The 12581-nt window shown below is 40.4% G+C and overlaps 1 protein-coding gene across 1 annotated transcript in view; it reads right to left on the bottom strand.

Annotated features, from left to right (window-relative positions):
- The window catches only part of DRC11 (dynein regulatory complex subunit 11), a 170223-nt gene that overhangs the window by 129380 nt on the left and 28262 nt on the right, over nucleotides 1-12581 (bottom strand). The window contains exon 6 of the mRNA XM_027117474.1: nucleotides 2175-2380. Within this exon, the coding sequence (XP_026973275.1) occupies nucleotides 2175-2380 (206 nt within the window). The remainder of the gene's footprint in view (nucleotides 1-2174; nucleotides 2381-12581) is intronic.

The following is a 12581-nucleotide window of genomic DNA, read 5'->3' as shown; positions in this document are numbered from 1 at the left end:
ATCTGTTGCTGCATGCTAAGTCACCCCAACACTTAGTGACCGAAACCACACATGTTTATTGTGTCACTGTTTCTGTAGGTAGGGAACTAGATGTGGCTCAGGTGGGTATCTCTGCCTCGGGGTCTCCCACGAGGCTGCAAACAGTGCTGGCTGGGGCTGCAGCCTCATCTGAAGGCTCGCCTTGGGGAGAATGCCCTTCCAGTTCACGCGTGTGGCTGTGGACAAGATTCAGCTCTTCTCAGGCTGGAAGGAGGCCCAAGTTGCTTGCTGGCTGTCACCAGAAACCTCCCTCCGTTCCTTCCATGGGGCCCCTCTGCTGGGCAGCAGCTGATCCCTCTCAGAGCCAGGGGTGAAAGCAAGTGAGGGGGGCAAGAGGCAAGCAAGACGGCAGTGCCACCCCACCGCTTTTGCCATATTTGTTTTCTTAAGATTTATTTATTTAATTTATTTTTTGCTCTGTCGGGTCTTAGTTGTGGCACGCAAGATCTTCATTGAAGCACAAGGGATCTTTCATTGCAGTGCTTGGGCTTCTTTCTAGTTGTGGTGTGCGGGTTTTCTCTTCTCTAGTTGTGGCGCGAGGGCTCCAGGGTGCGTGGGCTCTGTAGTTGAGGCACGTGAGCTCATTAGTTGTGGCATGCGTACTTAGTTGCCCCACGGCATGTGGCATCTTAGTTCCCTGCCCAGGGATCGAACTCGCGTCCCCTGCATTGTAAGGTGGATTCTTTACCACTGGACTACCAGGGAAGTCCCCTGCCATGTTCTTTTTATTCTTTTTTTTTTTTTGGTTGCACTGCGCAGCATGTGGGATCTTAGTTCCCCGACCAGGGACTGAACCGGTGCCCCCTGCAGTGGAAGCGCAGAGTCTTAACCACGGGTCCACCAGGGAAGTTCCCCATATACTTTTCATTAGAAGTGAAGTTCTAGGTCTACATCACACTCAAAGGGAGGACATTACCAGAGGAAGAGGTGGGGTCAGCAGAGGCCATCTGGGAGGCTGCCTACCACAGACATAAACATCTTTTAATGTAATGTTTTGAGAAGGAGTTTGGTTTTCTATTGCCAACAAGTTAAATTCCCTGGTCTTGAGGAGCTCATCAAAGTTGGAATCTGAGTGTCTCTGAACCTAATATGGTACAGCACAATACCCACCAAAGAAAACAGGTGGCGAGTCTGCTTCCATGGCCCTGGGACTGATCACACAATCTGCTCTCTTTCCTTCCCCTCTTGAAATAGATTTTTTTTTGCGGTACGCGGGCCTCTCACTGTTGTGGCCTCTCCCGTTGTGGAGCACAGGCTCCGGACGCGCAGGCTCAGCGGCCATGGCTCCCGGGCCCAGCCGCTCTGCGGCATGTGGGATCTTCCCGGACCGGGGCACGAACCCGTGTCCCCTGCATCGGCAGGCGGACTCTCAACCACTGCGCCACCAGGGAAGCCCTTGAAATAGATTTTAAAGCTGCTCCAACTGGGTTGCCTACAAAGCGTTTGTTCTACTGTGTGGAAACTTGTACTGTGTTCTTTAAGTGTTTGTTCTACTGTACTTCTCTAATAAAGGAGCACATCTTTTGTAAACAAAAACCACCTTTTGAAAACAAGCTTTAAATTGCTTAACATTTCACTTAAGAGCATTAAAGAAGACCCTTAATATAGGCAGATCCTTAATACAAGAAGGTCTTAATATACATAAGGCCTTGTCCCCAGAACTGCTACCTTCCCATCATTTCATGGGAGGCCTGGGGGCCAGGCATCAGGTCGCAGAGTCAGCAGCTGCTTCAGGCGATTGTGACAGAGAAGGAGCATGACTGAGACTGTGGAGTCTCATACAATTAGGGTCAAATCCCAGAAAGAAGGGCAGCATGAATTGCTTGTGGCCGGACCCCTCGGATTTCAGACAGACCTGGCCTGTGGCTTACCATCTTGGGGCCGTGTCATCCACCCACGATGTTCAATGTCATGTGGCTATAGAGGTACTATATAGACTGTACTTAAAAACAGGAACAAAAGCAATTTCATTAAAAAAAGAATTAGTTCCTAAATTCTTCGCCTTCACATTCTACTTTTCTAAAATGAAGCCAGAAAACCACATGAATCTATATCAACATGTTTCTGTGCTTAAAAACACACAAGAATATCAACCACTACAGAAGCGACTGTCAGGATAGATGTCCTACACTCACCTGCATTCGATGAACCAACGCCGGATCTCATCTTGGAGGTTCTCCTTGATGTCGGGACCTTCTATTAGTTTCAAGTCATCCTTGATTGTAACCAAGGCATCTCTGTATTCCTCCTCATGCTTTACCTGCACCTCATCCCGCAGGTGGGTCACCCTGTCAGCCTGGATTAATGCAGCACTGACTTCATTAAACAAAGGAGGTGGGTTCTGAAAATATAAGCCAAAAGGTTTGAGATCATCAAGGTTACAGAGCGGTGAAAAATTTTAGACAATAATGAAATATGTCAGTATCTTCAATGGTGTTCTACCAAAGACCCATTAAGAAATACAAACAGAACAACAGAATCAGATCTTGCAGGAGGGCTTGAAGGAGTAATTCACAACCATGGGGAGGAAGTATGGGATCACTCTGTACTATTTCCCAGAAACTGGTAATTCGCTTAAAAAATGCTTATTCGGTAAATCGTTCAAACAATCATTCAAGTTACAGAAGGTAAAGTTTTCCAAATCTTCTTGGTTAGTGGGAGAGGAAAGAATACAGCATTAGAAAGCAAATGAAGCAAGAATTGATGAGAAGAGTTTGGGTGTTCTGATTTCAAGAAAAATGACACCAAAACCAACTCTGAAAACATCCCCTGTATTGTTGAGGACCCTCCAGAGCAGGAAATGCTCAGCTGACTCCAGACATTCACGCTATTACATCTTATTGTCAGAATGTTCTCTCTCCACATCTGCTGATCAGAAAGGCAACAACGTCTAGCTGTAGAACGCCCACCAAATGCTCAGCACCGGTCCAGCAACATGTGGAGGGTTGTGGTCCCCGAAAATACAAAGTCACTTGGAGACATAATTCCTGTTCTTTAGAACCGCTCAAGAAATGAGGTTGGCGGGATAAGAGTAATGTCCGTCACAAGAGGGAACCATGTCAAATGATCTATAAAAGTGCTACCTTGTGGGTTTGGATGGAAAGAACTAAAAGGGACTTGGAGAAGAAGAACACACGTGGGAATCATAGGTATGAGCTAAAGATCCTGCGCTCTAAGGAGTTCAGAGATTCAGCCCAGGTAAGTTAGCAAATTAAGGACAAATTCAGTGGTGTGCTGGAGCCAGCCTATAATGACTCACGAGATCCAGTTGAGAGATTTTCAGAAATTTTGCAAGCTTGCTGTTAGGCACAGTTATTTTTAAATGCTAAATTATATAAATTTAGGATTAAATTATGTTAACAACGCAAGTTACCGATACCAAAAACTCACTGCTTCATAATTATTCTTACTGGATTTTATTGTCATCTATGCTCTTGATGTCATTATGTCTGTTGTATCTCTAAGGTGAAAATACTGTAATAATGCTGTCACTTCTGTGCGTACCTTCCTGCGTTCATTCAGGTTAGCAGCTTGCAGTTGGCTATAGGAATACTTACACCGTCGAAATTAGCAAATGCTACAAATGAGGGCTCGATTTACTATTGTGATTTGATTGTATAGACTTAATAAAGTGGTAGAGAAAATAATAATGCAGATAAACATAAAAGTGTGTCGTGTCTGTGTCACCTACACTGTGAATAGTGCCCAAAACTGAGGAAATATTCTTCCAGAATCCAAAAACTATAGTCTGATTCAGCAAAGGATGGCTAGTATCAAGTAGAGAAAAGATGACAAGTGTTGGGCATGGATGTGGAGAAATCGAAACCCTTGTACACTGTCGGTGGGAATGTAAACTGGTGCAGGCACTACAGAAAACACTATGGACGCTCCTCAAGAAACTAAAAATAGAACTACCATATGATCCAGCAATCCCACTTCTGGGTATATATCCAAAGGAAATGAAATCAAGATCTTAAAAAGATATCTGCACCCCCCTGCTCACTGCAGCATTATTCACAATAGCCAAGGTATGGATACAACCTAACTAAAGCCAGGGACCATTTTAAGTCTGAAAATCCATATCCTTTTGTTACAAGGATTTTTTTGGTTACTGTTCCTTTACAATTTCCTTCCTCTGTTTTCTTAGTTCTTTTCTTCTCAGAACTCCTGCAATTTTCTTTACACGTATCCCTCATCCATCTCTTTGTCATTTTGCTATTTTCTAGGAGATTTTCTTAATTTTTTCTTTCAACTTTATTTTTTGAAGTTTCTATTATTATATTTGAACTCTTCAGCAGCACTTCAACTGTTCTTTGATTCTCCTGTTTGGGGGAACTTTGTTCTAATTTCTGGATTCGATAATCCTATTTTATTTCCATAAGGTTATTACTTTTAGAATTTTGCTTTTTATGTTTTATTTTACTGCTCTTTTTTTTCTTCCAGTTTCTTTTCTGTTGGGTCTCTGTCTTTCCTAAGTGACTGGTGACCCTTTGTGGTTCACGCTTATTTAGGAGGGAGGCTCCCAGAGCTGTTTGGAACCTGTGTAGGGGAGTTGCTGACTGGTGAGGTCAGAGCTGCTTTATTGGAGGTATCTGAGTATCAGTACCCAAATGTCTTTCTTTTGAGCTGGTTTCTGCAGACAGAGATCCTCCCATCTGCTCCTGAAGAGGTGTAAGTGTGGCTGCTAGAGCCAAGCAGAGGGAGGGAGCTATTGGTCTCACTGTTCTCTCTCTTTTTTTTTTTTACATCTTTATTGGAGTATAATTGCTTTACAAGGGTGTGTTAGTTTCTGCTTTGTAACAAAGTGAATCAGTTATACATATACATATGTTCCCATATCTCTTCCCTCTTGCGTCTCCCTCCCTCCCACCCTCCCTATCCCAGCCCTCTAGGTGGTCACAAAGCACCGAGCTGATCTCCCTGTGCTATGCGGCTGCTTCCCACTAGCTATCTACCTTACGTTTGGTAGTGTATATATGTCCATGCTACTCTCTCACTTTATTCCAGCTTTCCCTTCCCCCGCCCCATGTCCTCAAGTCCGTTCTCTATATCTGCATCTTTATTCCTGCCCTGCCACTAGGTTCATCAGCACCGTTTTTTTAGATTCCATATATATGTGTTAGCATATGGTATTTGTTTTTTCTCTTTCTGACTTACTTCAATCTGTAGGACAGTTTCTAGGTCCATCCACATCTCTGCAAATGACACAATTTCATTGCTTTTTCTGGCTGAGTAATATTGCATTGTGTATATGTGGCACATCTTCTTTAACCATTCATCTGTCGATGGACATGTAGGTTGTGAAGCATGTCCTTGAGTGTAACTTTCAGACTGGATATGGTCAGCCATAAATATTCTAAGTACTTGCATTTCTAAAATGTCCTCACTTGGCCCTTCCCACTTGAACGGCAGCTTAGTAGCTACCCTGGAGGACACTTCTTCTAATGGGCAGAGCTGCCAGCGACCAGCTTGTTGGAAATTTGATGATTGTTCCTTTGTAGGTAAAGCTATTCTGCTCTTATGATGTTTTACACTTCATCTTTTCAAAGTTTATCAAAATGAATCTAGGTGTGAGCATTTCTTCATTCATCACATTCTCCATTTAGTGGGTCCTTTCAATATAAAGAATTATGTCTTCTCCTCTGTAAATTTTCCTTCTATTATTTTTTTCTCCATTTTTCTCCCTGCAACAAATATTACATAAATGGCAGAGCACCAGATTGACCTGACCTTTTCTCTTGTATTTTCCATCTCTCCTTTACTTGCTCGCACTATGTTACAGAAGATTTCTCTATCTTTACCTTTCACAATTAATTTGGCTTTCAGTTATGTCCATTTATTATTTGGATTTATTTAGAATTTTAGAGGGGTTATCATTGTTTTGCTTTTTAGAGCATGTTATCTTCCCAAAATTCCTTCTTATTTTATATTTGCTCCTTTCTTGTTTTTAGTAGTCACTTTGTTCAGGGAAATTATTTTAGATGCAACACATCTTCAAATATACCAGTGACGTTTTTTTTCCAAGTTCACGTCTTTCCTCAAAATTCTGAAAAGCAGTAAAAAAAATATGGATTCCCAGTTCCATCCTGGGGGTGAGGAAGAAGCAAGAAACTAGTAGTTTGGGAAAGTCTTCAAGTGATTCTGATAATATCCAGGTTTGAGGAAAAACTAACTGCTCTAGAAAAAGGTTTGGTAACCTACAGCACACGAGTCAAACCTGGCCCACTGCTTATTTTCGTAAGTAAAGTTTTATTGGAGTGCAGCCATGCCCATTCATTTACATGCTGTCTATGGTGGCTTCCACACTACAACGGCCACACTGAATACTTGGGACAGGGACCATGCGGCCTGCAAAGCTAAAATGATGATGATAAAGAAAAAGAAGAGGGACTGTTGCCTTAACTTCTCTTTCTGATCTTTCGTTGTTAGTGTATAGGAATGCGAGAGATTTCTGTGCATTAATTTTGTATCCTGCGACATTAACAAATTCATTCATTAGCTCTAGTAGTTTTCTGGTGGCATCTTTAGGATTCTCTATGTATAGTATCATGTCATCTGCAAACAGTGACAGTTTTACTTCTTCTTTTCCAAGTATTCCTTTTATTTCTTCATCTTCTCTGATTGCCATGGCTAGGACTTCCAAAACTATGTTAACTAATAGTGGTGAGAGTGGACGTCCTTGTCTTGTTCCTGACCTTAGAGGAAATGCTTTCAGTTTTTCACCATTGAGAATGATGTTTGCTGTGGGTTTGTCATATATGGCCTTTATTATGTTGACGTAGGTTCCCTCTATGCCCACTTCCTGGAGAGTTTTTATCATAAATGGGTGTTGAATTTTGTCAAAAGCTTTTTCTGTATCTGTTGAGATGATCGTATGGTTTTTATTCTTCAGTTTGTTAATATGGGGTATCACATTGATTGATTTGCATATATTGATGAATCCTTGCATCCCTGGGATAAATCCCACTTGATCATGGTGTATGATCTTTTTAATGTGTTGCTGGACTCTGTTTGCTAGTATTTTGTTGAGGATTTTTGCATCTATGTTCATCAGTGATATCGGTCTGTGATTTTCTTTTTTTGTAGTATCTTTGTCTGGTTTTGGTATCAGGGTGATGGTGGCCTTGTAGAATGAGTTTGGCACTGTTCCTTCCTCTGCAATTTTTTGGAAGAGTTTGAGAAGGATGGGTGTTAGCTCTTCTCTAAATGTTTAATAGAATTCACCTGTGATGCCATCTGGTCCTGGACTTTTGTTTGCTGGAAGATTTTTAATCAGTCTCAATTTCAGTGCTTGTGATTGGTCTGTTTATATTTTCTATTTCTTCCTAGTTCAGTCTCAGAAGGTTATGCTTTTCTAAGAATTTGTCCATTTCTTCCAGGTTGTCCATTTTATTGGCACATAGTTGCTTGTAGTAATCTCTCATGAGCCTTTGTATTTCTGCAGTGTCAGTTGTTACTTCTCCTTTTTCATTTCTAATTCTACTGATTTTTGAGTCTTCTCCCTTTTTTTCTTGATGAGTCTGGCTAATGGTTTATCAATTTTGTTTATCTTCTCAAAGAACCAGCTTTTAGTTTTATTGATCTTTGCTATTGTTTTCTTTGTTTCTATTCATTTCTGCTCTGATCTTTATGATTTCTTTTCTTCTACTAACTTTGGGTTTTGTTTGTTCTTCTTTCTCTAGTTCCTTTAGGTGTAAGGTTAGATTGTTTATTTGAGATTTTTCTTGTTTCTTAAAGTAGGATTGTATTGCTATAAACTTCCGTCTTGGAACTGCTTTTGCTGCATCCCATAGGTTTTGTATTGTTGTGTTTTTGTTGTCATTTGTCTCTAGGTATTTTTTGATTTCCTCTTTGATTTCTTCAGTGATCTCTTGGTTATTTAGTAATGTATTGTTTAGTCTCCATGTGTTTGTGTTTTTTACATTTTTTCCCCTGTAATTTATTTCTAATTTCATAGCGTTGTGTTGGAAAAGATGCTAGATACAATTTCAATTTCCTAAGGCTTGATTTATGACCTATGGTCAACTAATCTATGACGAAGGAGGCAAGGATATACAATGGAGAAAACACAGTCTCTTCAACAAGTGGTGCTGGGAAAATTGGACAGCTGCATGTAAAAGAATGAAATTAGAACACTCCCTAACACCATACACAAAAATAAACTCAAAATGGATTAAAGACCTAAATATAAGACGAGACACTATAAAACTCTTAGAGGAAAACATAGGAAGAACACTCTTTGACATGATTCACAGCAAGATCTTTTTTGACCCACCTCCTAAAGTAATGGAAATAAAAACAAAAATATACAAATGGGACCTAATGAAACTTATAAGCTTTTGCACAGCAAAGGAAACTATAAACAAGACAAAAAGACAACCCTCAGAATGGGAGAAAATATTTGCAAACGAATCAATGGACAAAGGATTAATCTCCAAAATATATAAACAGCTCATGCAGCTCAATATTAAAAAAACAAACAACCCACCCAATCAAAACAGGGGCAGAAGACCTAAATAGACTTTTCTCCAAAGAAGACATACAGATGGCCAAGAAGCACATGAAAAGCTGCTCAACATCACTAATTATTAGAGAAATGCAAATCAAAACTACAATGAGGTATCACCTCACACCGGTTAGAATGGGCATCATCAGAAAATCTACAAACAACAAATGCTGGAGAGGGTGTGGAGAAAAGGGAACCCTCTTGCACTGTTGGTGGGAATGTGACCATTGTTTTGGTTTGTGATTTCTCTACTTGAATCCACAATTGAGATGCTGTCAGAATACAGCATCCACTGAACGATATAAAGCCAGGGGGAAAAAAATGAAAAGAAAATCACACATACAATACTTGATAAAAATATGTATTAGAATGTGTAACAAACTAAGCAAACTGTCTAAGTTTAGTATAATGAGGACGTGAGAATGTACAACTCTTGATAGGGAAAAACCCCTAAAACGACTTTGAACGTGGATCTAGAATAAGAATTAGAGAATCATTTTAAAGAACAATGTTAAAAGCCAGTGATCTAAATTGACTCAAGATGTAAGTGCTCAAAGCCATGACTTTATATTATCTACTTGGTGTCAAAATAAAGAGATAAGAAATCCCTTTATTTAATCATTTAAAGAAGTATCCAATTCTCATATTTTTCAGGAAATGTCTTACATTCCTAGTGTTATGAAATAGAAGTTTATAACTAACACAGAGATTTTTATCTGATCTCTCCAATGACTACCCTGAAGTCCATTGTTTTCGTGAAGATGTTCAAATGCATCTCTGCTACAAATGACCCAAATTTCTTTGTCTCTGATGAATGTGTAAAATTGTCTTGAAGTCTTGCTTTAATATTATGATTTTTTATCAGTGAATCATATGAAATCCCCCCACTACATTGTTCTTATGGTAAATCATAGCATATTTTTTTCATAGATTCACACATACAAACTATATTTGAGCTGGGCCTTTTCCCCTTTGAATCCCTAAAAGTGAATTAATGAGTCGGCAACTCTGGTGTCCTGGCAAAGCTCTACACAGTGTTCAGCCAACTTCATAACACGTCCACGGTCTACGAGTGAAACAGAAGTCTCCCAGTGCTCATCAGATTTTCTGTAATTGGCATGGCACTCTGTCCCACACCTTCTTTCTCTACATTTCTTTACTGATGTTACATCCATCTTTTGAGACAGAAGTAAGGACCTGATTATCCCATTGAACAGATGGGGACTGAGGTCCATCACTTAATGACTCTCCCAAGCCATCCTATGTGAATGAAGAAGCTGGCAATAAGGTTTCTGGATTCCTCCGGGTCTGCATTTCTCCTATTACACCACGCTGGGCTGTTAATATGTGTGTATTCATGCGTGTTGCTTGAGATAGACTTTCTCTGACAAAAATACATTTGGGGTCATTTGTAGCTTCTTTCGCTAGTTGCTTTTGAATTTAAAGGTTATAATATATGTAGATTCTTATGTTAATGAGTAGCTTTTCCTTTGGGCTACAACATCTTTTTCCTGTTTAGCAACTTTGTTCATGGCATTCAAATTTGTTAACTCACCGCATAGACAGCAACTCATTGAAAAATAAATTACGAATATTAAAGGGAAATAGAGAACACAATAATATACTATATACGGAAATACATCAGCTGTAGAATAATGCATCTTAATGAAGGCTTCCCATGTGAATAAACCATTATATTTACAAGCTTTCCACAGTTAATGACCCAGAACTGGTTAACGAAACCTAAGTTTATAGCAAGGTCCTCTGTCAGCAAAAATATACATATTAATAATTGATGTTTCTGTAAAAATAGGACATAAGATGATGACTCCTGGGTTTGTGGAGAAATAGGACTCTGTGGTCCATTAACTTAAAATGCTTATCTAATGTTTGATGGGCTTTGCCTTTAAAAATCCTTGGTCCAATTAGTAAGATAAAATGGACATTTGTCCAAATGACAATCTGTTCAATTTATCAGTCACAAATCCCCTTGCAAATAAGTGATTTAATGCTGGCAACTTCCTGGAGGAGCTCATGGTCTTGGGGGTATTGTGGTCACTTAAGGCGTGGATGGAGCAGTGAGGGGAAGGGAGAGGGTCTATTCCAACAAATGACCGCTGTGGTCGGTGCAGAGATTAATCAGCTCCACGCAGCCCCCGGCAGGTCATCATTAGGGAGCACTCAGAGCCGCCCCATCAGCCCATGGGCTCGCGCCACACGCTTCCTGCGCTAATTTTACACGTGGAATGCCTCATGCTGTGGAGTAAACTGCTCTTCAGTTGGTCCGTTTTAAGATCGTGTGCATGTGGGTGCGTGTGCATGGAAGTTCCTTGGTTTATAAAAATAAGCTCTTCTGTTTCATCATTTCATTTCACAGTAATATATCTATACTTGTATATCTGTGTTTATATAAACACATCTACTCAGAAAGAAGAACCCAGCAAGAAGAAGTAAAAAAAAGTTGTGGGGAGAGTCAGGGCTGATGGTTTTCTTTTCTTTTTTAATTTTTAAAAATTTATTTATTTAATTTTTGGCTGTGTTGGGTCTTCATTGCTGCAGGCGGGTTTCCTCTAGTTGCGGCAAGTGGGGGCTATTCTTCGTTGCGGTGTGTGGGCTTCTCATTGCGGTGGCTTCTCTTGTTGTGGAGCATGGGCTCTAGGCCCGTGGGCTTCAGTAGTTGCAGCATGCGGGCTCAGTAGTTGAGGCTCGTCGGCTCTAGAGTGCAGGCTCAGTAGTTGTGGTGCATGGGCTTAGTTGCTCCATGGCATGTGGGATCTTCCCGGACCAGGGATCGAACCCATGTCCCCTGCATTGGCAGGAGGATTCTTAACCACTGCACCACCAGGGAAGCCCGCTGATGGTTTTCTTTTGCCCTCTGCTCATACTACAGTTACGGTAAATCTTTATTTTAGGATGCCACAACTTCAAGTGGGTGCAAAACAATTAAAAATAGAGCAATTTCTAGTCCGTTAAGTCTACTTTCTGGAAACTTGTAGTAGTTTTAAGATTTGCTTAATTAAGAGCTGGAATAGAACTGTATAGTTGAGCCTGTAATTGATTAGTGGTGGGAGCTAAATTTGCTACTTTTGTGTCCTACATTCTTTAAAAATGTTTTAAAATAACACTTCCATGGCACTTAAAGTTTGCGAGACACTATTTTAACTGGTTTACAAATATTAACTAATTTGTTCCTCATAATAAGTAGCCTTATGTATGAGTACCATTACTATCTTCATTTTATATATGCAGAAACTGAGGCACAGAGAGGTCAAAGAACTTGTCCAGGATCACACAGCCAGGAAGTGGCAGACTGGAGCTTTGACCCGAAGCATGTACCTCCAGAATCTCTGCTCTTACCCTGTATATGCTTTCTTGTATCTTTTCACTGATAGTTTTCTTCTGGTTTAAAATAGTTTGTCTGAAAATGGTTTTTATGGGTACTATAGATCACACTTTTCAAAAATATACATTTGTAATTTTAATGGATATTGCTAAGCTGCCTTGCAAAGAGGTTGCAGGATTGCTTTACTCTTCCCCCCAACAGTGTACGACAGAGCCCTTTTTCCCACACCTTGCCAACATTGTGACCTTAACCATTTTGATCTTGGCCAACTTAAATAGATTAAAAATGACAATTTAATAAGCATTTTTAAATCATGAGTGATGTGAGCATTTAAACCCACGATTATAAGCCATTTCAAAAAATAGCAGTGAACACTTACCTAGGGCTCACAGGGTGCAGTGTGTCAGACACTATTTTAAATGCTTTACAGACACCAATTTCTTTAATACTTAACACGCATCTTTGCCTGGGTGCTAGCACCATCTCCATTTTGCATGTGTGGAAGTCGAGGCACCAGGAAGCCAAGACACCACCCAGGTTCACCCTGCAAGTAAATGGTGGAATCAGAGTCTGAACCCAGGCAGGCTGGCTCCAGAGTTCCTGGCCTTAACCATTCTACTAGGCTGCAGTAAAGGACTTTGTAATGGGCCCTAATCTGAGATAAATAAGGGCAAATGTCCTGCCCTAGAGTAG

This window comes from Aethalodelphis obliquidens, unplaced genomic scaffold (assembly GCF_003676395.1).
Source record: "Aethalodelphis obliquidens isolate GAN/ISIS:26980383/991018 unplaced genomic scaffold, ASM367639v1 scaffold2, whole genome shotgun sequence".
Classification (NCBI taxonomy): Eukaryota; Metazoa; Chordata; class Mammalia; order Artiodactyla; family Delphinidae; genus Aethalodelphis; species Aethalodelphis obliquidens.
This window is presented reverse-complemented; position numbering and strand designations above follow the sequence as displayed.